The 26,096-nt window shown below is 36.6% G+C and overlaps 1 protein-coding gene across 7 annotated transcripts in view; it reads right to left on the bottom strand.

Annotated features, from left to right (window-relative positions):
• APBA2 (amyloid beta precursor protein binding family A member 2) overlaps positions 1 to 26,096 on the bottom strand; it is a 122,688-nt gene that overhangs the window by 21,045 nt on the left and 75,547 nt on the right. For 5 of the 7 annotated variants that reach the window (XM_054836266.1, XM_054836261.1, XM_054836262.1 and 2 more), the window contains 6 exons: positions 23,322 to 24,322; positions 12,748 to 12,828; positions 11,358 to 11,394; positions 5,165 to 5,310; positions 3,797 to 3,832; positions 2,138 to 2,224 (listed from right to left, as the gene is read on the bottom strand). In XM_054836266.1, coding sequence (XP_054692241.1) covers positions 2,138 to 2,224; positions 3,797 to 3,832; positions 5,165 to 5,310; positions 11,358 to 11,394; positions 12,748 to 12,828; positions 23,322 to 24,284 — 1,350 coding nt within the window. In that variant the 5' untranslated portion in view covers positions 24,285 to 24,322. The remainder of the gene's footprint in view (positions 1 to 2,137; positions 2,225 to 3,796; positions 3,833 to 5,164; positions 5,311 to 11,357; positions 11,395 to 12,747; positions 12,829 to 23,321; positions 24,323 to 26,096) is intronic. The other 2 variants (XM_054836267.1, XM_054836268.1) reach the window with 1 other exon arrangement.

The raw sequence follows: 26,096 nt of genomic DNA, 5'->3' as shown, positions 1-26,096 counted from the left end.
AAGTGTTTATGGTCTGCCTCAAAGGACTTTCCTTTTTTATTTTTAAAAGGGTTGGTGTTCTGAAATGCCGAACTATTTAAAGAAGGGAAAGAGTGACTTCCACTAAGATTAACCCTTACTCAACAAAGAGAACTCACCTATTTTCTGCCATACATTCCAACTATAAACTGTAGCTCTTCATTTATCAATAATTGTCTGTAGTCATCTTTACACTGATAATTACTAGCATTTTATTTTTGGCAAATGCAAAAAGTAGTCATAAGCTTTGATAATATACTCTCTGGATGATGCACATTTACCATGAGGTCAAAAAAAGGCTGAGCCTTAAGAAATAGTGGTATTGGGTATCATGGATGAAATGCAGTATCAGGACGATTTATGGATGGCAGATTGTAAATACTGCTGCCCATGTTAGATGGGATATTCTACTCCTCATCTGCTCCATCTCTTGGGAGTTCTAGTGGCATGTTAAGGACATCTGTTCATGTTCAAAGAAAAATAATCCATTTCCTGGAGATACTATCATTACCCTCACATTAAAAGATAGTAATGCTCTCTTAAATTTCAGGAAGAAATAGGTGCCTCATGGTCTGCACTGTTAGAAAAACAAATTATATACTAATTTAAAACAAAACAAAATCCTAAATGTAGAGTGCTACATTTATCTTTATTGAAATATCTCCTATAGTTTCAGCTCATTTCTTCAGTTAGCCATATTTCTGAACTCTGATCTTATACACCAAGATACAAGTTCAATAACCATTTTCTCTTTCTGTCTTCCAAGTTGTTTATGAAAATACTGAACAGTGCTACATCAAAGAAACATGCTTGTGAGTCTTCCTCTGCTCTTTATCTCTTTATATTGCCATCTATATGGCAATATATCAGATATAAGTACACTCTCAGAATTTTTTTAGTCTTCTTGTATTTATCATATAATCTTGAAAATATTATGAGAGATAAAAGCATTAGTTAAGTTAACAGGTGATGTGTGCTGCTTCTGTGCCATGGACAAATATATTCCCGATCACAAAAGAAAACGATTGATTTAACATGATTTACTTTTGACACATCTGTGCTGACTCTTGCTCATCTCCACTCATAAACTGCCTACAAAGGGTTGGTTTGTTTTGGTATCTTTCTGACAGTTAAACTTACCTATAAACCTTGGCCTGTTCTGCTACTAAACAAAAAGACTAAATATTACCTTCATAAGTTCTGGAAAAGTATCATTGAAAGGATAGCATAAGATCACTCCAACCATTTTTCCAAATACTACAAGATGAATTTTCTAGTTTGGCTATATCTAGCTTAACTAAGCACTTTCTAAATGGTTTGTTCTTTAATGTAACTTGAGGTCCTACCATTTTTCAACTGTTGTTAGCTGCATACAGTGGAGTTGTTTTAGTGAAAACTAAAGCAAAAAATGTCACTAAAATTTCCCTTTTCAAAGCCTCTCATATGAATGAAAATTAAAAGACTTTCTGTAAGTATGATCGAAGTCTAAGAGATCTTGTGAGATTATTATACTAAATATTGGGATCTGTATATGAATTATATGTATTTGATTGTAAATTCCTTTAAAAAAATCCTTCTTATGAAGATCACCGCTTATTGAATATATATATATGTATTCCTAGAAGATGGGCTGATCATTGCTGTGGTGTCCAGATGCTTCTTTAATATGAATAATTAATAATTTACCTTAGGCAAAGAGGATGGTAGCTCAGATGTGATTTATGGAAAAATTGGAGGTTAAATGTTAAAAATGGCAAGATACAAACAGCTTAGTCAAAGCAGCAAATTACTTCCATGTTAGACCGACAATTTGAGTACTGAAACTGTTTCAGAGAAACAGCGTACATGCATTCTGAAAGACTTCTGAATCTTTTCCTACATTGAATTATAGACCTCAGCAATATGCAGACATTTTCCAATACATCAAATAACCAAAACTGGTGTCAGTATTGCAATATTGGCAAATGGCAAGTGTTACAACAACAGCAGATCTAACACTGCTCTTTCTGAATATTGTCACAACAGTGAATTTATCCAAATTTAGTAAAGTTTCCCACTGATAGTATAAGAGCGCAGTCAAACTCAACATTATTCTTGACGAGGTTTAATCATGACTTACCTGTGAGTCTGCATTCAAAACCTTGATTCTCTGTGTGGAGATAAACAGATCCACTTCAGTCAAGGCCTGGGAATCTCCCTCTGAAGTCTAAAAGACAGATGCTTTGTTAGAAGGGGAATTTTAATTTCCTCTTTAGAATGACAAATTCACTGATCACTTCAAGCATAATGTGACATGAAGCAATCGCACTGTTAAAACACTACAAAGACAACTATTCAAAGGTGTTTCTAAATACATGCAAAGAATGCATTTATTGCTTAGAAAGAGTGAAGCATACTCTGATTTTGTGGGTAAGAGTGAATTTTTGGAGCCCCTGGGACTGACAGCTCAAGTACTAAACTTCTCTATAGCCAGCACAGGAGAAGTACTATGGCTGTTCCTTCCCCATTGTCTCATCAAGGCACTTCAGTAGTTGAGGCCCTGGAACTGAGAAAGCAGGAGAATTGAGAAAGTGACTTACTCCCCATCAGCTGCTTAGCCCTTGCCATTGACAATGAGCTCACCAAAATCACTGCAAGCTGGTGCTCAGTACTGTGGTGGGTTTTAGGGTTTATTTTATTCTTAGTTTATTTTTTTCCTAGAAAATAAAGAACTGAGCGCTAAACTAATATTTCTCTCATATCACAGAAAGCCATCAGCTGACTTTTAGACCTCAACTTCTGAGCACTGCTCACTAGGGAAACTGTTCCATATCCCATTAGAAAACATGGTCACAGAGCAAGCAGGATTGGAATGCCACATGGTTTCCTAAGTGTGAATCCTGGCTCTGCCTACATGAGAAAACAGGAGAGAAAGTGGCAAAGCAGCTGCTACCTCTCACTGAAGCATCATCCAAGAGCTTACCTAATATCAGTGCCAGCAGGAACCTATTTATTCCTCGAGGCTACTTGTCCGCAGTGCACTATTGCAACCGGTATTTAGCAGCACCCATGTTAGCAGCCTCAGAATAAAATGGCCACAGACTGTATCACCTTGTGCTAAATGCAGGCATCAGTCTCCAGGTCAGAGACTGGTTCTCTGATGAAACAGTGCAAGGAAGAATGACATATTTGCTGCTTTTTTCTGTAGTTATAAAGTCTTACCTATGCCTGTAATTCATTCAGCTTAATTTCATTTGAATTAAGTCTCATCCAGCAAAATACAAAGCAAGCACATACTTTGGCAGAGATTACTTGCATTACTTTCAAGATTAATTTTAGTGATATTTTTGTCAACCATATTAAATTAACTGAAGTATATTTTTTAACTGAGTGAAATGTCTCCTGTATGAATTGTTCAAGCTATTACTCGGTAAATTGTTTTTAAGTAATAAAAATATAGTAAGTCACAGGCACAGGAAATACATCTTACTGCTTTGGTTAGTAAAATGAAAATAAGCATTACATTAAAAAAAAAAATCTCCTGGGTAACATTGGTTGTATATCTGGACTAAACAAATCACAGGTATTCAACAGAAGAGCAGCAGAAGGGCACTCCAGCAAATGAACAATGAAGAAAATGAGTTCATTTTATTCCATCCAGTGTTCTGCTACTTAACAGAGAAGAAACCAAAATGACACCTTTATGAGGACCCATAATGAAAGACACAACACTCCATGGAGAACAAGTACAACAAAAATGTAAGTAAACATTAGCATTCAAGAAAAACAGTTTACACACCGCTTTTTTCTTGATTTTAGCCGCCTTTTGCATCCTCTGAGGAGTAGCATAAAAAAAGAATGCAAACAGATGTACACACAAAGAAAGAGAAAAGACAGTGTGGGAAGTCAGGGAAACCTTTTGACTATGAATCCAGACTCTTAAAAATTTGGGGGTAGTGCAAGAAGGATGTACAAGAGAGAAAGATTTGTTTATATCTTATGCAGTTCTCAAGCATAATTTGATTTAATGGCATTATGCATGTTGTTGATTGGTTATAAAAAAATTGGTACCAAAGAGTGTTGTCTGTTAACAGCTGCTCATAACATTTATCCTGCTAAATATACAGCAGTCTAAAATGACAGTATGTGCACTATATCAAACTCAAGGTTTTCTATCCATATTAATCATACATCTATACGCATTTGTTGAACAAAACGTTAACTCAAGGTCTCTTCCGTGACTATCTAAAGTAGTCAAGTGTCCCTGACAGATTAGGATTGCTATTAATACACCAAACAGTTTTTAGGGGGTTAATTGCAATCAACAATTACTTACTGCTTGAGACATCACAATATGCTAAATAGAAATTCAGCGGTTTGGAAAGTTTAAAGAACTGGACCTTTCTTGCCTTCCATTTGTTTCTAAATGCCAAATCAATCACCAATCATGACGGTCTCTTGCGAAGTAAATGATTTTCCTTCAAAACCATGCAATTTTTACCAATTAAATATTTTATTGATTAAGAACATAATTTTTCTGTCAGCATTTAAATCTACCTCTTTCTAACTATGTGTTTATTCAGATGAGGTATTTACAGCAGGTCCACAAAAAATTGTAAAAGAAAAATCTCCTACTTGGATTATTAACCAAAAAAGGCATTTTTTTACACAGCTGTATGAAGCAGTCTATGCTACATTATTTACATAGAAATCGTTCACTGTAAATAAAACCAAATCCAAACACAATAGTAATGAATTTTCTTGTCCTAAAAAAGTAATAATTCAATATATTGAGAGTAATCTTCACAATTTGTAGTAAGTTAAAGGAATTAATGACATAAGAGGAAAACCACAGTCAAACAAATATGCTGTGCTGTGCCACTGGAATATTTCCTAATTGCAGTCTGCAATTTGTCTTTAATACTTGAATTCTTCATACAGCTTCCAAACAATTTTGAATAGGCTCTGGAATAATTTATATTTTGTTCCTCAGAGATGCTGTATGTATTTTCATAATAAGCCCTCGAAACTAATGGTATTTACAGTACTAGATCTATACTCACGTAAAGGCACTTCAGAATAGGTTTGAAGCTGCCGATCCTGTACTGTTTAGAGATCAGCTGTCAAAGGATGAGAGAGTATTCTATCAATCATTAAAATCCCCTACCTTAACACGGCTCACTGCCTCTTGGGCCTGCATCATTCTTATGTTTTTGGAGGGGTTGCGCTCAGAGAGCAGCTGTGTAGAGCCCAGGTAATTGGCTGCAAAGATGATTCCATCAATGAGGTCTTCAGGTTCACAAGGTCCTGGAACTGACAGGAGACATTTGCCGTTACTGCCTTTCAAAAGAGGGTAGAGAGATGAGAAATTGAATAAAAGATATTGAGGCCTGAACAACCTTTTTAATATCTTTTCTAATACAAAACAGGTGAAGAAATCCAGTGCAAAATAAATGATGTTTTTCCCTATAATTATTTCCCAAAAAACCATATTAACCGAACATACATTAAAACATTGCATAATGGTTTGACTGTGGAATTCTAGAGGAAAATCATGGAAATTTTTTGCTGTGCTGCACTGATAAACACATTGGAATTATCTGCAAGTTTCAGAAATAGCTGATAGGTTCCTTTATCGTAACTTTCTTACTATTTATATGTCTGACTGTTACAGTGCATAAGCTAAACTTCCGCTTGAATGCATTTCACATTTTCTGTTTCCACGGTTTTTGAGATGTTTGTATAAGTACACAGCCCCCAAACATTATCTCTGGCAAAAATACTGATGAACAATGGGCACAAAGATGTAATTTGCTTCAGCAAAAGTACACCATGAAACTTAACAGTTAAGAAGTTTAGGAAACAAGAAATGATGCTGTTTAGTCATGTGTAAGGCCTGAAATCAGTTCCCAGGCTGGTACAGATTGTATAAACTGAGAACTGGACAAATGTGGTTCAGTACAGGAGTTCAATAAAACGTTCCCAGTCTAATCAATGGCATCTGCACAACAGGTCATACAGCCTTTTCCTCTGAAAGCAGGGAAGTCACAGTTATAGAAAAGGAACATATGGAAAGAGTATGAAAAATTCCATGTTAAAAAAGAGAAGAAAATAGTAGAACTCAAAAACACCTTGATATTTTTTAAATTTCAGCCTCCATTCAACAAAATGCCTTTGCATATACTTACTATTAATTACATAGTGACTTAGTGAGATTCTAACATTCACTTGTATTTTCCAAATTGTTTCTTTCCAAGGACAAAAAAGAGGGGGCAGGGAGAAGAGAATAAAGCATAGTATTTATATCATAGTGGGACTATGCTCATCATTCTCCTTATTCAGCTGTTAAGCTTTATATCTAGCTTGATTAGATCAACAGGAAAGAACAATCATTCCAGAGTTTGGCTGAAATTTCTTGACAGTGAATATTTTCTGTTCCTCAACAGTTCTGGAAAAGAAATTTGCTTTGAGCTGTATCAACTTGCCAAGCTGCTAACACATTTTTTTGAAGTACATCAATCTCATACGTGAGGAGAAAAATGACACTGAAGGGAGACACTAATTTAAAAAAAAAAAATCTTGTAGAGTGAATTTGTTCAATTTATTTATAATCAATTGAATGGGGAAGATTAATATGTGGAGAAGGAAAAATATACAGCATGCTATGCTGATGAAATTTACTGAAATAGTGGTTTGCACATGTATCTTTTAGTGAACATTCCTGTCCCTCGTTTTCCTGTTCTAATTTAGGAAAAAAGTCTTCCAACAGAAAATAAACTCGATTAAAAGAAGTGACTTTCTTCTTCAAGCAATGTTGCTGACACCTATAGTACTGTGCAGACCTCACATTTACCTGCTGGAAATATCAACTCCTAGCCAAAAAAAGCCCCCAGTCTTTAATTCAGTAATCAAACTATATAACCGATAGATATACCAGTCTTGTGCTCTTCAGAGACCTGATATTAACTAACAATGCTCACACGAAATGGAGGTATTTGTTTTGCTAGCAAACACCATAGTTTCAAGCTGCAAAAGGATAATTATATACCACAGGAGGACACATTTTGCTTTAGATTACATCCATACAAATCCAGTAATGGTTTGGATCTTCATTATAACTCAGAATAGAATTCTATGGAATTTAAAATTCTCAAAGTATTGGGAAAGAATAAAAAAAATCATGACAATCTCAACTGAAAGTGTGAAAATCCTCAATGAAATCCTTGGGAAGCTACTAATTTAAAAAGTCACTGAAACTCTATGTGAAGGCCAAGTCTTTCAATACCTCAAAAAATGATCCTTGTTCCTGCAGCACTAATTCACTGAATGAAATCAAAGAAAATGAAAATTCCACAAGAATTTACTATATCTCTGTTCCTCTTTGCTTAACACTTTGCATTATTACATTTTGCAGCAGATAAGTGATGTATTTTATATGGTACCTCTTCTGATGATGTTATTCATATGTCTTTTCAGGCCTAAAACTTAGTCTCATACATCTGTACTTCTTTCAGCATGCAACAAAATATTGATGTTGCAGCATATTGACATCTTGTTTCAAGGGTAGCAAAGAGGAAAATTAAAGATGTGAATTTAATGTTAAGTTAGCAAAACTTCATTAGATACCATCAACATGCTCGTTCAAAATTAAAGTGGCTTTAATCTTGTTTTCCTTCATTCACTTCAGGCTAAGTAAATCAGGCTAAAGTGAATCAAGGTTGTTTTAACTCTGAAATACACTTACCCACCTAATGTTTAAATCAGTTTAACTAACCTCCTTTAGTAGTTAATTTAGATTAATTTTCTTGAAATATTTTGTGTGTTGGAAGACAACTAAAATTGCAACTCTTGGTACAAAATCTAATACAGTCATTACTACATCCAGGAAAGACCAAAATTCTAAGAGTCTGTAGGATTTCTCAACAAAGAAAGTTGTGCTGGTTATTTAAAACATATCAGTCCCTTAATCTACTTCCTTTCCATCCCAAAAGCTCTGGCTGAACTCAGGAAGGTTCATTTTCTCTTCAGTTATTTTCAAGAATGTAGAATTTGGCTGACTTCTGGTGATAGCGGTGCTATGTAAATCTTTGAGCAAGACATTTTTATCTTGATTTCCAAGTCATTGATAGGCTACGTCAAGGGCACTTTCCTTTCAAAGACATATTTAGAGATCTACTTTTACATATACACTGCTAGCATCTCTGAGCACAAAACAGTAATGCCCACCATATCTTAGGGGGTCTGTGAAATTAATGAGTGTTACAAAGGAAAGAACAAATTCTTCTCATGTCTTGGCTGGTGACAGCAATGGTGTTTTTAACTAATTTGTCTGAAAAACTTCTTGAACATGGAAATAACCTAGAGTTTTAAGCAATTTTATTATCCTTATTTTAGTCATTTGAATTCTTTAAAGATTGGAGTTTCTTTGGTTTCGTATGGTTTCATAGCATTAGAAAGTGATTTTTTGCAGAATCATTATACTAGCAACAAATTCTGCAACATCATGTATAAAACAACAACATGTATAAAATGCTTATAGCGATAGCTAATACAGGAAAAAAAAAGCATGTTGGGCAGAAAACATTTCCAACATACATTTCCCATTATGAAGGCAATGTAAGCAATTGTCAGGTAAAATAAGACATCTGTTGGAAGGATGGAATGGTATTGAAAATTGCAAGGGTCAAATTGGGTTACCTGAGTTTTTTCTTCCCTTATCTCTGACTGCTTTACATAATATAAAAATGCAGACTTGGCCGAGGTCCCAGCTCATCACAGCACTAAAGAATGCCCTTGACTGTAAGCATGTGTAAGGCTTACTGATGAGGAAGGGCAGAAGAAAGAAATAGATTTGAAACTTAAAGAGTAGTTCAGTGTGAACAAAGATTGGAAATTTATGTTGCGTATTGGTGCTTAAATGTTAAGATAACTGTTTCTGAAAAATCTAACTGTAAATTTTTGCACTATTTATCAATGCAATAGAGATTACTTGGCTTTCTGCTGATCTATTAATGGAACAAGTATAAATATATTTCTAGACTAAGTAGACTAGGTCTAAACATTTTTAAATTAACTTATCTTTTGTATTCATAAAATAAGGAAAAGAATACTCATTCAATAATTCAGCATAACTGAATTTAATAACCTGTTAGGAACATATTTTTATATTTATCTAAAATCATGTGTAAACCAAGGGTTCAGAAAGTATTTAGAGATTGCGCTCAGAGCACAGAAGCACTTTGAACTTCCTGCTGAGAACCATCATAGTCCATGAAGTCACTGAGACCTTAGGGTGCATGTCACCGCAGCAGATTTTGCATAAGGATTAAATGGACACAGGGCATATGTCACCTTGCAGAATGCCTAGCTACAAGTTCCATAATTTGGCTGACTTCTTTACTTCATCGTGGTTGTGTCTGTGCAAGGGAATGAGATTTATGGTGATAGGAAAAATATATAGAGAAAAAAAGCCAGAACCCGTGAACATGGAACTAATTACCACTACAAGCATGTAGCGGTACTACTACTGAAACAATTATAACAGCAAAAGGACACATTTCCACTATTTTTTGTGCCCATTATCTACTTTGTTTCTATGTTCACATGGCATATGAAAAATATTATGTCTTCATAGAGATAGAGATATAGCTACTGTAGTTAAGGAGTCGTGCTAGAAGTTAAGTGCCTGAAGAGTTGAAGATGAATATAACCAGAATATGGTTGTGGTATTGCCATCAAAATTTAGGGAAGAACAGTGAGTGTTAGTTGGCAGAATTTTTCCTTATGTGCAGCAGGGTCCTGTTCCCTATGGGACTCTACATACAAATTAATAACAAAACCTGTGTTTTTCTTTGAATTCAGAGACCAGTCATGTTACCTACCATAAGCTCCTCATGAGCTACATATTTATTTGTATTAGACAATGCCATATAATACCTGCAATAGAAGAAGCCTAATCGATAGCTTATCCTCACATACTGTGTGACTATAGAAAAAATTCAGAGAAAGCAAAACGATTGAACTAAAAAAATAAATAAATAATTATGCTATCTGAAAGAGTATACTGACCCCTTTCCAACAGAGTAGTGAGCTGATTGGTAAGAAAACAAGAAGACATAACCTTTTTATCCCAATAAAATTAAAATGTGCACTTGTATCTGCAAGCGCTGGCGGGGGGGGGGAGGAATTCTCTAGTCTACTTTAAAGCTCTACTCATGCTGGCCTCCCTTTATAGTTGTCCACTTAGAATCAGCAGATGCTTATGACAAAGTATCGGCTTGCTTTCTTGTCTCCGCTGCCTTTGGGAAATGCATTTATTTTACCTCTGTTTAGGGCCTGTTAGCCACTGCATGCCAAGTGTTATGTGTAATTTCCTTCAGATGTCAATCTCTGTAAAAGGGGCAATCTTTGAACTTTCCACTTGCTATAGCTGTTCAAGGAAATGATTAAAACCAGAAGTTGCTAGTCAAGCTGATGAGATAATAGAAGAAAAATGTGTTGAACATTCTGATATTATTCTAAATTGCAGTAACTTTTTCTGGAGTTGACAATGGCATCAGAAATCAAGTTTTTAACATTCATTTATGGCTTCCATTGTGGGGAAAAGTGTGTTCATGGCAGATCTAAGGGGTCAGATCCTTAGACACTTCCTACTGTCTTTTCTCACTTTACAGTGTAGACATTTCCTTTGCAAGAAGCTGTATGCATTTTCCCCATACACTGTTCTTCAGAGGTCTGTGAATCAGAATTATAATGTTTTTCAGTAAAATACCATTTTATCTCTGTCCACCTTCTTGTGTTAATAAATTGACTTATTTTTCTCCAAACAGCAAATACATAATAGCAGTGCTAAGGAGACTGAAGAAACACATGAAAGCATGGTTCTTCTAAAGAGAGGATTGGATTACCCATTTTTTGTCAGATCAGGAGAACCTTTCCATTTGTGCCGACAACTGAGTGCAATAACAGGCATCACAACAAAGTGATACAGGGGCTACTCTGAACAGTTAAATGACTCCTTCCCTCTGCACAAGGCCATGAAGAATAGGCAGCTCTTATACCTTCATAAATCTCCACCCTGCTGGGGCCCACTGTTACCACCTTTTTTACCCCCTTCCAGATTTGTAGCTCTCTGCATCTTCACCTTAATCCTTCTGAGAGCTGTATCTGCTTCTCCTTTTTATCCCCACCAGGCTCTGATTGCCACAAGGTGGGATGAAAATGTTAAATACTTCAATACTTAAACTTTTCAGCTGTATTCTCTTGGGTTTGACTAGTTTTTAGAATTGTGATCTTTAAAATACATTAAAGCATTTGCGTCCATTTTATCCTACTTTCACGATGGATGATGTAAAACTTACCATCAACAAAACTTGGAAATGAAGACACTTTCTTTGTCTGTTGAGAAATAAAAAATGGTATAGCTGTAACAAAATCATTAGCAGAAGCTGAAGTGAATTCATATTAAATTTAAACAGCTGACCATTGTTGATAAAAAATCAAATTCTGCATAGCCACTATTTAGCACAGTGAAACACATTACATCACAGAAATTAACCCAACCTAACTGTTGCATAGTGCTGTTTACCTGGTATCTCAAAGCATTTTAAGGAGATCTCACCACACAAAAAAATAAGGCAGGATGGAGGGAAGAATATGAAAATTACTTGTCAAACAAGCAATACAAACCAGCAATTCCCAGTCCAGTAGTTTGCCCACTAGATCACATTGCTTATTAATGATATCCCGAATTTCCAATTAAGAACATTTAACAATATTTAACAAAGCACAATGCTAGGTCAGTGAATAAAAAGAACTGTGCCTGATTGCACAGTACGTAGCATTATACTTAATCTCGGCAGGGGCCACAACAGTGCTCTTTTTATGCTACTGTCTCTATTCTCAATAAACAGATACAGTCCTTCCATTTGCTTGTCGTTTGCCAGCCTCCTCAGGCACGCCTGTTTCCAGGAAAGAGGCTGATTTCTCCATTACAGGAAAAGGCTTTAGAAATGTGCCTCTTCATTAATGTAACAGGCTACAGGCTAAGTATGTTATATGTTTTTGAGATAACAGACTTCTGCTTTTAAGTCTGAATTTCATTTCATTATGTCTAGCCTCAAGCATAACCTCATTCTGCATTCTTAGATGTTGCCTTTGCTCCAGTCTTCAGTGACAAGAGCAGGTCTGCCTATCACTGTGTCTTTTTCACAGCTGACTGAGCCAGGACACATCTTACCACAGAGGCCACTCAAAAAGACGTGAATCATCTGAGCCTTCAGCACTGAATGATGTGCTTGATATTAGGGGTTATTTAAAAAGAATTATTCCTGTGGGAATTAAGCAGTCCTTTGGTGTCAAAGAATGGCATTTGGGGGGAGGGGAGTGAAGAAGAAAAAAAAGCAGAAGCCAATTTCTTTTTGATGCTACTTTTGCTCTCCAATAATCCAAAAAGATAATTTCTGAAGTGTTCTCCCCATTCTGAAAGTCACTGGAAAATTTTAGGCTTGAGTACCTGTCATGGATAGTCACATAAAATGAATGTGGCAGCAACAGATTCATGGGTATAGTTCAAAAACTTTTTGGAATATGCAGATGTGGTATTTATTGTCAGTTCAGGAAAAGAGGGAGAGTCTGTGTGTGAGAGGGAGAAAGCTGCCAATTCGGTGCCTACTCTACCTTGTGGGAAAAGTCCTTCTGACTCCTCCTGACCGCAGGAAGATAGGCAGCAGAACAGCCTAATGTACCTACCTCGGGTGTGTTATTATTGTCAACTGGTCCATTGAGGTCTGAACGCTGTTGCTTCCTTGGCTGCTCTAAACCATTGCACATCTATCAGAAAAAAGAGAAAGGATTTCAAATCTTTTTGTCTTCTGAAAAGCTTCAAAACAAAGTAGAAATTTCAGTGGAATTCCATAGTGCAAAGATAGTCAGAAAATTTTCACCAGATTAAATTACATTCACAAAATTTTAATAAAAATTCATAAAACATTAGCATATGAAACTGTATTTAGCATGTTCTCCATTATTTTACAACAGTCATTGATCATGAAGCTGTTCTGTGTAGTTAGCTATATGTAGTTATTTCTATCTATTTATATGTAGTTATTTATGTGCAATCAATATTCATTACTGATACTGAAATATCATAATGTGATACAATAGTATTATAATTTAGCAAATATGAGATTGATATAAAAGTGTTGAGCTGTTTAATTATAATAAAAGATCTACTTTGATGTAGATAGCAAGACATTTAAATTATCATTAAGTAGCAGTTACGCTACTGATTTAAACTAAATTATTTTATTTCAATGCAAATTTTTCACATGAAATTTAGCCAAATGCTGACATGTTCAGATTGTTCAGAAACCAAAGTCAGAATTTTTAAATGTGTTTATGCTCAGTACTGGACAAATCAAAATAGTCCTAATGGCCACCTCTGACCTGAAAAAACAGAATCCTAGCACTGAATATAGGATTCTCTGTTCATGGGAGATACCTCATGGCATCTCCCTCCTTTTGGGCCACACAAATCTACAGGATGCTGGCAGTACAGCTTCAGGCTTCTTAAGAAATATAAAAAGGAAAATATAAAACCTTATACAAGGAAAATAGTCTTTTAAACCATGGAACACTCTTTTTCTTCTAAGTTCCAGTATTCTCAGGGGCAGAATTTCTTCTCCAGACCTGACACAGTCACAGAACACCAGCACCCAGCACAGGGAGCACCTGCATTCCATACATACCAAGAAAGTGAAGTTTTCATGACTCAGAGTTTCAGTGTTAGAAATCTGGAAAACCAAGGTGATTTCTGGAACAAATTTTTATAGTTTAGGATATTTCACTTTCCTTTTTTTTCGCAGTTCCCCCAATATGTATAAAAAAGAGTGCCTAAATGGCATTGTCATTGTAAGGCTTCACAAATAAAGACTTGTATCAACAATTGTGCAAACGCAAAACACTGAGCCAGTATTATTTCAAAGAGTCAGCCTGTTACATGTGAATATAACTCCTTGGCTTCTGACTTTCATATGCAGTATGTAGCTGTAATCAAAGAAAGTCCACATGTTCATCTCTAGACAAATTATTCTCTATGAATAATATTTAGTCAGCTGAACGAAATGTGCTAATGAAGCAGGCACATTAGAGCTATTAGCTCAGTAATGCTAATTCTCAGGTAAGACAACATATACAAGGCAAAAATTCACCCAAGTAGTAAGCAGGATTTTAGAAAAGAAAAGACTATCTGAGTACACGCAGAGCACCAAGACTTGGGGACCCACTGACTACTGCCCTGTCTACATGGCTGTATTAGCTAAGAAGCTTACCATATTGCTGCTTATAAACACTATTCTGTTTGAGACAAGACAAATCCAATTACATTGCATGGCTAAGCTAATATGGAGCAATATGTGTTGATGTGTAATGAAATATATTAATAAGGTAAACATATCTAGAGGGCTTTCATAAAGCAAGCATAATAATCATACATTATTCCCTAAAATAGTAGGATTAGATCAAGTATGCTTTAAGCAGTGAAAATGACATGGCCACAATGAAGACACACTAAACTGTAAACAGTAATAGCAAATTATTAACTCCAGTAAGTAAAACAGAATGTTAATGCTTTTAAAGATTTGTCAGTTGTGATTACCGCGCACTTGACTGAACTGAAAATGCACCTGCATATAAAGAAAGAATTGGTTGACTGGTTTAGTAACCATACTCTGGGTGCCGTAAACTTTGAAACCTGTCTCTGTCACAAATCTTACATGTCAATGGACTTACTCAGCTCTGGGGAATCATAATACCAATCACGCTCTTTGGTAATAGTTGCATATATAATTCCATATAGTCTTAATATAAAATACGACTAAACACTTGGATGACATTTCAGTTTTGATTTATAAATAGCTGTAATTTACTGGATTTCCTATTTTCAGCATTTTAGGAATATAAACAAGCCTTGCTTGTTTATTGTTTCCTAGTCACATATGTAGTATATATGTCGTTATTGTGTATTGGCTGGGTTCCAAAGAGAAGTCTGTGCAGAGTTGGGATCAATCACATCATCTCTACAAGGAATATAATAAATGGTTTTTACTTACTGATTGGTATCTGTACATGAAGCCTTTTTTTTTTTTTCCTCCCAGTGTTTTGCCTATGTGTTTAGAAGCCCCAGTCTAATTAGGCAGAATTTCAGGTACAACAAATTCTTCCATTTCTTTTATGCACATCTGTGCACACAATGTATTCCACCTCTGGCTGATCTAGTAACGCTTTGTTCTTTGAAAGTGTTGTGATGGGGAGGAGAGGGTGTCACTGTGAGCACTTCCTCCAAACAAAGCTGAGTGTAATATCACATTCCTGAGATCTTCTCAACTTTGGAGTGTAGCACATCCTATGTCCCTTCATCAGCAGCATGAAATATCAAGTAGTCAGTAAGGGAAGCTGTGTCTGTCTGTGACTTTCTATGCTCAACATTTGCCTGCAAATATGGAGGCTGTTACAATGACCCTTTACAAAATAAGAGTTGGGATCTTCATCCTAAAGAAATGTTTGCTAACATGGTATCCTAGAAGGAAAGGGCAGAAAGAAGTACAGGGAGAAAGGCTTCCCTTTCTTTCCATAAGACTTACAGTGTCAAGGAGAGAACTATGCAGAGTATGCATGGCTATATCTCCTGTACACAGTTACAAACCACATAGTCTTGTACATATGGAAAGAGATGCTTCTAGACCAAGGATGAAGGGACTGCTTTGAAGTTTCTTTATAGAATAATTTTTAGAAAACATAAATTCTGGTATTCAGTGTGAGCTGGAAGTTGGTTCATGCTCCCAGGTAATCTGACCAATGTCAAATAAATTAACATAGTCAATGCTTGCTTTCTTCGTGTTTCATACAGAGTTTCCAATTTATATTGTTGTTTTAAGTGTTACGATAGCTAGAACAAAATCACATTTGAGGGAAACACTTACAAGGTATTATAAATACTTTATACTCTGACTTGCAGTTTAGAATAGGACCTAAAGCTAAACCTGAAATCTGGAAGTGACTATTCACTAACACAGAGGTACAGCTATGTTAAAAGTTTCTTATCTAGGATAAGATTCTCAGAAGAGGACAGATTCTGCAAAGGAAAGATATAAAAATATTAAAAGGTCTAGTGTTATTAATACTTTTGCTTCTGAGCAAGTACTGAGGCAGTGTCCAGCATCATGTGAAGGAACATGAGGCAGCAGACAATGCCATCTTTAGGCTGAGAGTAAAACCAGACTCATTTGAGGTCACTGAAGCATGTATGCACAGCTTTCAGAAATAAGCCTGCAGTTCTGCCCATACCCTGTATAGCCCTGTCCTGCCCCAGGCAATTGCCAGGCCTGGGGCCACCCAGGCTTCCCTCCTCCCACCAATCTTGCAGGGCCCCTCCCAGCCAACCAGGCCCCCTTTATAACCACCTCTTCCTACAGTATAAAGTTCTTCTTAGCTGGAGGTGAAGGCTGGTAGTGATTGTTTCTGCTGCCTCTTGATACTATTGGTTGTTTCCTCCAGTGTAAGCTGTTGAGCTTTTCAGTCAAAAGCTCATCTCAGCAATGTGGTCTTCCTCAAAGTTGCCACCTGTGATCCCGAATGTTGCTGTGGTGCTCAGTACTGAGTAAGCCCTTTCTGGCTGGAGAACATTCTGCTGGAAACCTGCAGGTTAGTCCCTTTATTGATTTATTCAGAGGAATAATTTGAGAGAGAAATAAGAGATAGGGGTTTGTTTCAGAATTGTTAATCCTTTTTGTAAAAAGTTGGTAAGCAAGCACTGAGTACAGCTCAAAGGTGTGGTAAGGCTTTATTACTATGTTTAAACATTTGAATAATGTGTCTTGTGATTTGTACCTGCCAATCTCAGTGCTTGCAACACTGTTCAAATATTATCAAATCTTGAAGGCTACTAAGCTTCTTGGAAAAGAGATGTTTTGTGGTAGGTTCCAACTGAAAAAGGTTCCTTGTGATGATAGTCTCAAGGAAGAAAAAAAACCTTGGAAAAGAGATTGATTGTGGTAGGTTTACTAGATTATTAAGTTACTTGTTGCACAAGTAAGCCAACAGATCTAATTGACTTTTCATTCAGGTTTGTTGTTCCTCTATAGAGCAAAGGTAAAGCAGATGAATATTGTTATCTTTGACACTTAAGGACAAAACTTCAGTTTCTCGTTTCAAATCCTGTGATGTTCTGTTGGTTTCTGAAGATAGTTTATCATTGAGCCATGTGTCCTCCTGATATTTAAACACTACTATGTTTATAGAAACACATCAAGGTGCATCTAAAACATTGTTTTGAATCAATAGATGGTAACCTAGTAACAAGTCTATTGTGGCAGTATTATTCCTATTAAACTACATAACTGAAATAACTTCTCTCGAAGATGCTGGTGATGTGTAGTGGGAATAGCTTAATGTACCCTTACTGAGCTGCTGCATTAGTTATCGTAACATGGGTAACATGCTATTGTCAGTAGAAGCAATTTGACCCAGCAGGATACACTTACAAAGACAGAAACTGCATAAGGCAGTTCTCAACTAGCTGAAGGATTTTTGATTTTGATCACACAAAAAAAGACTAGACTTCACACTCTATGCTCTCACAAAGATTCCATTACTAATGTGCTAATTTAGAAGTGGTGCTAGCACATATCAGAAGTGAAGAGGAAAGTATTTGTAGAAAAGAGTAGTTCCAAGTAAGCAAGTCAAGTTAGAGTACAGAACTGGCGTTATGAAAAGAGAAGGAGTCAAAGTAATTTTATAGACTTAAGTATTACACAAAAGAATTTCAATACTCGATCCAATTTCAATAAACATTAAAACAACTGCTAATTTATTTTTTAATCATCTTAAATATATGCAAGGACAAAAAAACCCTCTTTAAAATTGAGAACCAGCCATGATAAGAGTTTCAGAGAAATAGCTGTGCTAAATGGTGCATTTTTATGTAGATGTAATTTGGAGTGCATGCTGCCTTCTGTTTTTAACTTCCTGCAGAAGACTCTGTCACTAATGCATCTTTAAGTAAGAGCCATTGATTTTGCTGTCACCTGGTTGGGAGTTTATTGCTAAAAAGTCATGACTCAGCCAATTAGCACAGAGAAACTGGTTTTGTTTGAGAATATTTTGGGCTGTTTAGCATTTTTCAGTAAGTACTTACACTTGCTAAGTTTGGGAACTGTCACTCAGTAATAGTTATTTAATATTTCTGCCCCACAGCTGCCTAGAACACATGGGAGAATACAGCAAGCTTTTATTAATACTCTTTATTTACACCCACTTTTGTTTTCTACAAATTCTATCAAATGCATCCCATAATACTCAGACTGAATTCTAGTAGGATGTTCCTAAGATAAAGGCTTTCTAAAGTGCTTATCTTAGCTGTGTCAGACTGTTCTAAGGGTGAGATCTTTTAAGGACAAAAGACTCCTGGATTTGGGCTCTTTGCAGCAGAAGAGCACTGTGCCCATACCAAGAGATGGGAATAAACCTCAAATATTTTTGTCAGTACTGAGCTCTACTAGTACAGGTAAACAAAACACAGTAGCAGCACTGATGTGTGCAAAGCTGTTGGAGAACAAACTGAGACAAAAAAAACTTTGTAAAATTTTCTTTCACAAATTTTAGTGATATTTTACCTGTCTCTGAATGTCCATGTTGAAAAAGTGTAAGGGCATAGTCTCATTTCACAGCTTTTGTATAGGCTAACACCGCAAAAGCTTGTGGGGTACCTACCAGGGGAGTTTGTATGAGCATATTTGGTTAAGTTCTCAAATGCATGCCAGTGTTATGAAAGTATGACTGAGAAATGAGAAGGATCTCTAAGGTCCTCCTTCACAGTGATAATGGCAAATCCCAAGGGTATAGGTGAAGGTAGGGAGTTGGTGCTGTTAAACTTTATCTTTCGTTGGTAAATAGATATGTTTGAATAGGGTAGGATAAGCATACTCAAGAGTCTGCAGTCTAAAATCAAAGTAGATGAGACATGAAGAACAAGGGGCTGATTAGATGGTCAATGCTCAAGTGTTGAGTCTCATAGTCATCTTTAGTCCCCGCTCATCAGAAGTAGCTGTCAGGCCATGCCACTACCAGTATTTCATAAAAGTATGACTCTAGATGGGATGAAAAGAGTAAACTCTGCCACATATGAGGTTCCAGAGAGGAGCAATGATTTAATTATGAGTCCCATTAGTACAAAAGACATCTTCCTTTGGTATTATTTCAGCTGCTGTCCAATGTTTTGCTAACTTTTTTTTCCTTGACTGCTTCTACCATTCTTTCATTATGCTACCTGACTGTATAGAGTTAGTATTAACTTAGTATTAGTAAAATAATAGGTAATACCATCATTCTCTGCAGATGTCTTATGGGTGCAATAGTAGAAATTAAAGTTCCAAATGCAGGATGGGCTGATGAGACTGCCCCATACCATACTGCTTTGTGGGAAGGAAGCAGGACAGGATACTTCATGTTTATTTTACAATAAAAACTGTGATAATTCAGGAGAATTACATCAGTAGGGTATCTGACCATATTTGACTTTTCTGCATTAAGCTGAAACATATAAAATGAAATTATATGTAAAAAGAAAACTTCTTCATGTGTCAGATACATTAACAATTGGCTCAGTCTGAGATGACTAAGATGTCAAATGGAGGTGGATGAAACTCCTAGCTTGAGGAAGTTGTTATATTTGAGTTGTCATAAAATGCCCAAAATATTCAGTTTCAACTTCATAGATGTAATCCCTTTCTTAAATAATGTAAGCACAGAAAACTTGCAAGAAAGAAGTTGTACTAAGCAGTGAGTTTGAGCAAATACGCATTCTAAATGTATTCTAGGTTTCCTTCAGGCTTGTCTAGCGCAAATCCTCTTCTGCACTTCCCTAGAGGTATTTACAAATAAAGGCTCATACAAGGAAGCTCATATATCTCTGAAGTTTTCAAGTGTGAGCATGTATATTTAAGACTGGAGACTGACCCACACTGAAAGTAAAATGAGATGCTTACTTTGTTTTCCATTCTCTGTAGATTGTTGGGTCTGTCTTAGAAGTGACTACTGTTCTCTGGTCACTAATTGCTGGAAGCAAACCCACCAAGTAGAACCTTTTAAAATTGCATTTGTCTACTGGTTATTTAACATTTTGTATGCAAGACAATTGCTAGCATTTATCATGGGCTAAGAATTAATAACTATATTTTTGTAAAGGTATGTAAAAATGTATCGTGTATCAGTTACTGTTAAGTAACCTGAAATTTTATGTAGCAGTATTACCACCCATTGGGAGGCAGGAAAGGAGCAGAAACATGAAAAAACCTAAGGACAGCACAGTAGGTGCATAAAACCACAAAATGCACATTCCTGTTTGCTTATTGTTTATAAAAACTGACATACACATAGTATATTGGTTTAACTTAAAAGCATTCTAATTCATGTTTACTTAAAGAATTGGGACAAAACGTGTTCAATATGCATGCTTCTGTGTCATCCCTCTCACCATGGTATTTTGTACTGTGTGATGCACACTTAGAATAACTGAAATCTTTTAGCCAGATGACAAAACCAAGGATCCTCCAAGCAAATTCTCTGTGAACAATGTTCAGCCTGTAAATCTACTGACAATGGCCTTGGGTTTTTCTCCTTCCACTACACAAGAACTTTAATTATTGTAATTAAAATAATGACTACCTCAGTTTCACAAATGAGACACAGGTTTGTTCAGATAATACACTAATTGCATCCATCCCTTAGACATTTTATAGTAAATATTAAAAGAATTGAATGCACCAGGACAAAACCAGAAAGTCCTCTGTGCTTTATGTAAATTCTCTGAGGTCCAATGTCTATGTTAAAGGTTCAGCCACACCTCATGTTAAGGACGTTTAAGCACCTACTAAGAAAAAAACCTCATTCCTGCAGAAATAGATATTGTACTCTTGTTCTAATGCCCCCACAATGAGCCTGATTTTTAGATAAATCTGAGGATAAGCAACCTGCATAGGTGAACAGAATGCAGCAAGATAAGACCAGTCTCGTTATGGTAAACACATTCAAGTAATCCTTGCCAAAGATTATTTAACTTGATTTTTAATCTTTTATGTCTCTTGAGGCTTGGAGCGGAGGAGGGGAGACTCTCTTCCTGTCTCCATTTGTGAGCCTCTGTATCTCCATAACAAATGCTGTTTCACACCTTTATGCCTTGGAGGCCTATGTGCTCTTCTCTTCAGTGAAGATGCACACAGCAGCTTTGTCCCCTCTCCTTTCCTACAGATTAATGCATGTCTTGTCACCCAGTTAGTTTGTCCCTTCATGCTGAACTGAAATGGATACCGGTACTGCTGTTATCTCTGGTTGAGAAACTACTTTCCTTTCTCTCTCCATATTTGAAGGAATGAAATATTGTGTATTGTTTAATGCTCTATCCATTAGACAATAGTTTGTGATTTTTATGAAGAGTGATCATAGAAATTCAATGGCTACATGCCAGCCACTGGCCACCTACCTATCACAGCAGCACTTCCTCCATTATTAAAAAAAGATTAAGGCACTGGCCCAAGACTGATTGGAAATAACAATGAAAGCTCAGAAATATCTAGGTCCCTTTGTTTATTTTCATACCAGTGGCAGTTATATCAATATCCTAGTGTTTTGTAACCTAGCTGTTAGCAGTCTGGTGAGAATAAAGATACAATGCAATTCAATTCAACCTCTGCTAAATAAACTTGGAGAGAGTACAAAAAGATGTTGAAATGAAAGTCTATTTTGAATTAGCAATCATTTGGGGGAAAAAAACACAACAATTTCTTATTCAAGCATATAGAAGAATTCACTAACTTTGTTACTCAAGAACTCCTCTTATTTGTTCTGCAAATACTTTTCAAAACTTACAAGCAGCAATGCTCCCAGTAGCAGCTACTGGTGTACTGTGCCAAAAAGACCTAGTTCAACATTAGTCTAAAAGATGCTAAACTAGACTTCTCTGCTCCTAGCCACTAGTAACTATTCAAACCATTCAAGATAATCAAGCTAGAACTTTTATGCTGGCAGTAAGGCACTGAATATAGCAAGTTACACAATTTGGTTCTAATTATACTTCTGAGAATGGAATATTAAAAACTTGCTGTAAATATGGGATATCTGAAAATATCCCCCTTACCTTTTTTGTATAAAAAAGGTCAAGCTGTTTCATAAGCATATACTTAAACATTTGATTTCCTCTTGCTGTTTTTTCAGAGGAATTGACATATTTTAAGTCTGTTTTTAATGGAATCATCTAGGTTAAATTGTTTAACTGTGGGGCACTTAACTATAGAAAAATCATAATATTTATAGATTTGATAAAGTTGAAACAGAAAATTTATACCTCAAATTTAATAAAGCATTTTAATTAAAGATAAGGCAAAATTCACTTATCCTTACTAGTCTGTCATCTAAATACATGTTATGTTTTACCTCTTAGGTAGATCTGTTTATTGCAGAAGATAACTAATATTCAGCTGCATACAACTTGAGATGCAAAGTCAAAGCTTTAAACAGACCTTAGAGCAAAGGGAATTAGATGTCTCTCTTTAAGGAAGTAAGCACATTGAATTTGAAACTTTAAAAAAAATAAAACCTCACACTTCTGTTCCTCTAGAAAAGTTGAAGCTTCATTCCCAGATTCTTTTTTCTGGCACTCAACATTAGAACAAGAAAATTAATTTTTAATTAATTGGTTTTAATTAACATCTACTCCAGTCTTGTAATAAAACTGCTTAACAGGATTTTTGGTACAAGTAAACCACCTATTTCTTCCTTCTTGCCAAGGTCAAGATATGCCCAGCTAGTACAAAAACAGCAATATGCAGGCACTTCTTGCAGTTGTTTTTAACATATTCAGTATCTAGCCTTGACATATGTTCTTCTGAAAACAAAAAAAATTAACCACCCACTAAGGTGAACAGGAGCCCTTAATGGAAAAAAACCTTCAACTATTTCAATGCTGACCCCAGTTTTATCTAGTATGTCAATGCAGAATAAAAATAGTGTAAACAAACTAGTTTTGTTCCACGCATCTGGAATACCTTGTTTTACTTAGAATTGTCTGTTCTCTGCAAAATCTGTCCTAGTTCTCTACCTAAATTGACTACATTCAGCACCTTTTTCTACATATACTATGTGATTATGTAGCTGTGAATGTAATACAGAGTAAAAGTAAAAATAAGAATATTGCTCTCTAATTCCATTTGGAATAACTAACATAACACTTGCATAATGGTTCTGACTGTCTGGTTAAACAAAGATCCTCATACCTGTTCTTGTGGCCACTTCTGTCTGTCCTCTGGGGTTCTTGACTTTGCTTTAAAACCTCTAGGCACATCTCCACTGTGCTTAGAGGCAGATGGGATATTCAGTGACTTTGGCCTCCCCTCATGCCTGTTAGCACTGTGAACAGCTTCTCCCTTTGAACAAGTCTCTTTATAGTCATGTGCCAAATTTTCAGTCCCAGTGTGCTCTGGACTCATTTCTGTTGTACTATTAATACTGCTCATGCTCATGCTCATTTTGATTTCTGCTACAATCTGGTCAATATCCTCTTCCTGCTCTTCCAGCTCTGCATCCTCTTTTCTGGAATGGTATGGTGATGTTCCCTGTGAGTTTCCATTAGCTTCTGCTGGGTAATAGTCCGGATAGCCACCTTCACTTTGACAATACTGTATGTTTTCTTGGTCTTGAATCTCCAAAGATGACACTTCATCCTCCAAAATCTGAACACCATTATCCTGACCTTCCTGCCACTCTTGCCTGTCTGTCACTTCATTTTCATCTTGGTGCTGAATTTTACCTTCAGCCCATTCTTCTACAGCTTCCTGACATTCATCTGTTTCAACATGGTGTTCCTCATGGGGAGCATATTCCTCCCCATTACAGTCCATTCCTTCCAAGTAACTGTCATCTTCTGGACAGTATCTAATGTAGTATGTGATCCCCTCCTCTTCTGGCAAGCCTTCATCATAGTCCTCCTCCTCAGAGGTGTTATTCACATAGTCAGAGCTGGAGTCACCATCTCCGCTATGATCATTGCACTCGTGTTCCACAGGTGTAGGACTACCTTGTCTGACAGTTGCTAGTTCTGCCTCCTTTGCTGTATACTCTTCGATAGGAAGGTCACTTTCTTCATTTTCAGGCTCCCTGTTGTGAGATGAAGTAGGGCAAGCTCTCACTCTGTGATCCAGCATGTTGGCTGTAGTGCTTTGACGTTTCCTGTTTGCCATAGCCAACTCCTTATATGACAATCATTTCTAAGCAATTACTGTAAGGAAGATGAAAAAAAACACACATTCAGGAAAAGGTCATGAGTAGAGATCAGTGATGTTAATAGGAAACAAACTGATAGGTTTATTTGGTTTTTATTAAAGGATGTGTTTGTAGGTATTTAAACCAGATTCACAGACAACTAACTCTTAAAACGTTTAGGTTATGGAACCATGAAATCAAAGTAGCAACTTGCACACTGAAAGGAACAGATAAAGAGAAGGTTCTACATTTATGCTAAATGTATTCCAGTGTAGGATTGCTTCTGTCAATTTGACAGAATTAATCCTGAACCTTGAAATTAGTTTTCATTTTCTTTTTCTTGCCAGTAAGGGGTCACACTTTGATTGCTATGCAGTAAACAGGAGCTCTTTTCAATTTTCAGCTTAGGTATTTCTTTAATGTGTACTGAAAGCATGCATTTAGAATCTGACCTGCTCTTACCAAAACTGAAGGAAAATAATTCTATTAACTTGGCAGTCTCACAGGGCACTAAAGGATAATGCACTGCTATTAATAAAGTTATTTTTTAAAAAGCACTCACTGGTTTATCAGCTCTTACTAGCTGGATCCCATTAAGTATCTCCTATTGTTAAACCAAATATTATTTTTACATTAGAATAGACTACTTTGGTTGGAAGGGACCTACAACAATAATCTAGTCCAACTGCCTGACCACTTCAGGGCTGACCAAAAGTTAAAGCATGTTATTAAGGGCATTGTCCAAATGCCTCTTAAACACTGACAGGCTTGGAGCACCAACCACCTCTAAGAAGCCTGTTCCAGTGTTTGACCACCCTCTCAGTAAAGAGATGCTCCTAATGCCCAGTCTGAACATCCCCTGGGTGTGGCTTTGAACCATTCCCACATGTCCTATCACTGGATACCACAGAGAAGAGATCAGCAGCTCCCTCATTACCTCTCCTCAGGAAGCTGTAGAGAGCAATGAGGCCACCCCTCAGCCTCTTTTTCTCCAAACTAGATGTCATGGTTTAACCCAGCAGGGAGCGAAAACACAGCTGTTTGCTCACTCTCCCCCAGTGAGATGGGGGAGAGAATTGAAAAGGAAAAAAAAAAGGTAAAACTTGTGGGTTGAGATAAAGACAGTTTAATAGGACAGGAAAGGAAGACAATAATAAAAGAATATACAAAACAAATGATGCACAGCTCAAGTGCTCACCAACCAAAGCTGATACTCAGCTAGTTATCAAGCCAAACTGCCTCCTGGCCCACCCCCCAGTTATGTACGGAGGATGATGTCATATGGTATGGAATATCCCTTTAGCCAGTTTGGATCAGCTGTCCTGGCTGTGTCCCCTCCCAGCTTCTTGGGTGCCCCCCACCTTCTCATTTGCAGGCCAGTATAAGAAGCGGAAAAGTCCTTGACTGCTTAGCAACACCTAAAGCCATCAGTTTATCAACATTATTCTTGTACTAAATCCAAAACAGAGCACTATACCAGCTACTAAAAGGAAAGTTAACTCTATCCCAGCTGAAACCAGGACACTAGACAAGCCCAAAGTCCTTAGCCATTCCTCATAGGACATTCCTTCCAGCCCTTTCAACAGTTTTGTTGCCCTTTGGACACACATAAGGACGTTCACATCCCTCTTAAATTGTGGGGCCCAGAACTGCAGGCAGTACTCCAGGTGAGGCTGCACCAACACTGAACACAGAAAGATAATCACCTCTCTTAACCAGCTGGTGATGCTGTGTTTGACGCACCCCAGGATGTGGTTTGCCCTCCTGGCTGCCAGGGTGTGCTAACTTGT

The sequence above is a fragment of the Grus americana genome, chromosome 10 (assembly GCF_028858705.1).
Source record: "Grus americana isolate bGruAme1 chromosome 10, bGruAme1.mat, whole genome shotgun sequence".
In the NCBI taxonomy this organism is placed as follows: Eukaryota; Metazoa; Chordata; class Aves; order Gruiformes; family Gruidae; genus Grus; species Grus americana.
The sequence above is the reverse complement of the archived record's forward strand: the minus strand, read 5'-3'. Positions and strand labels throughout refer to the sequence as shown.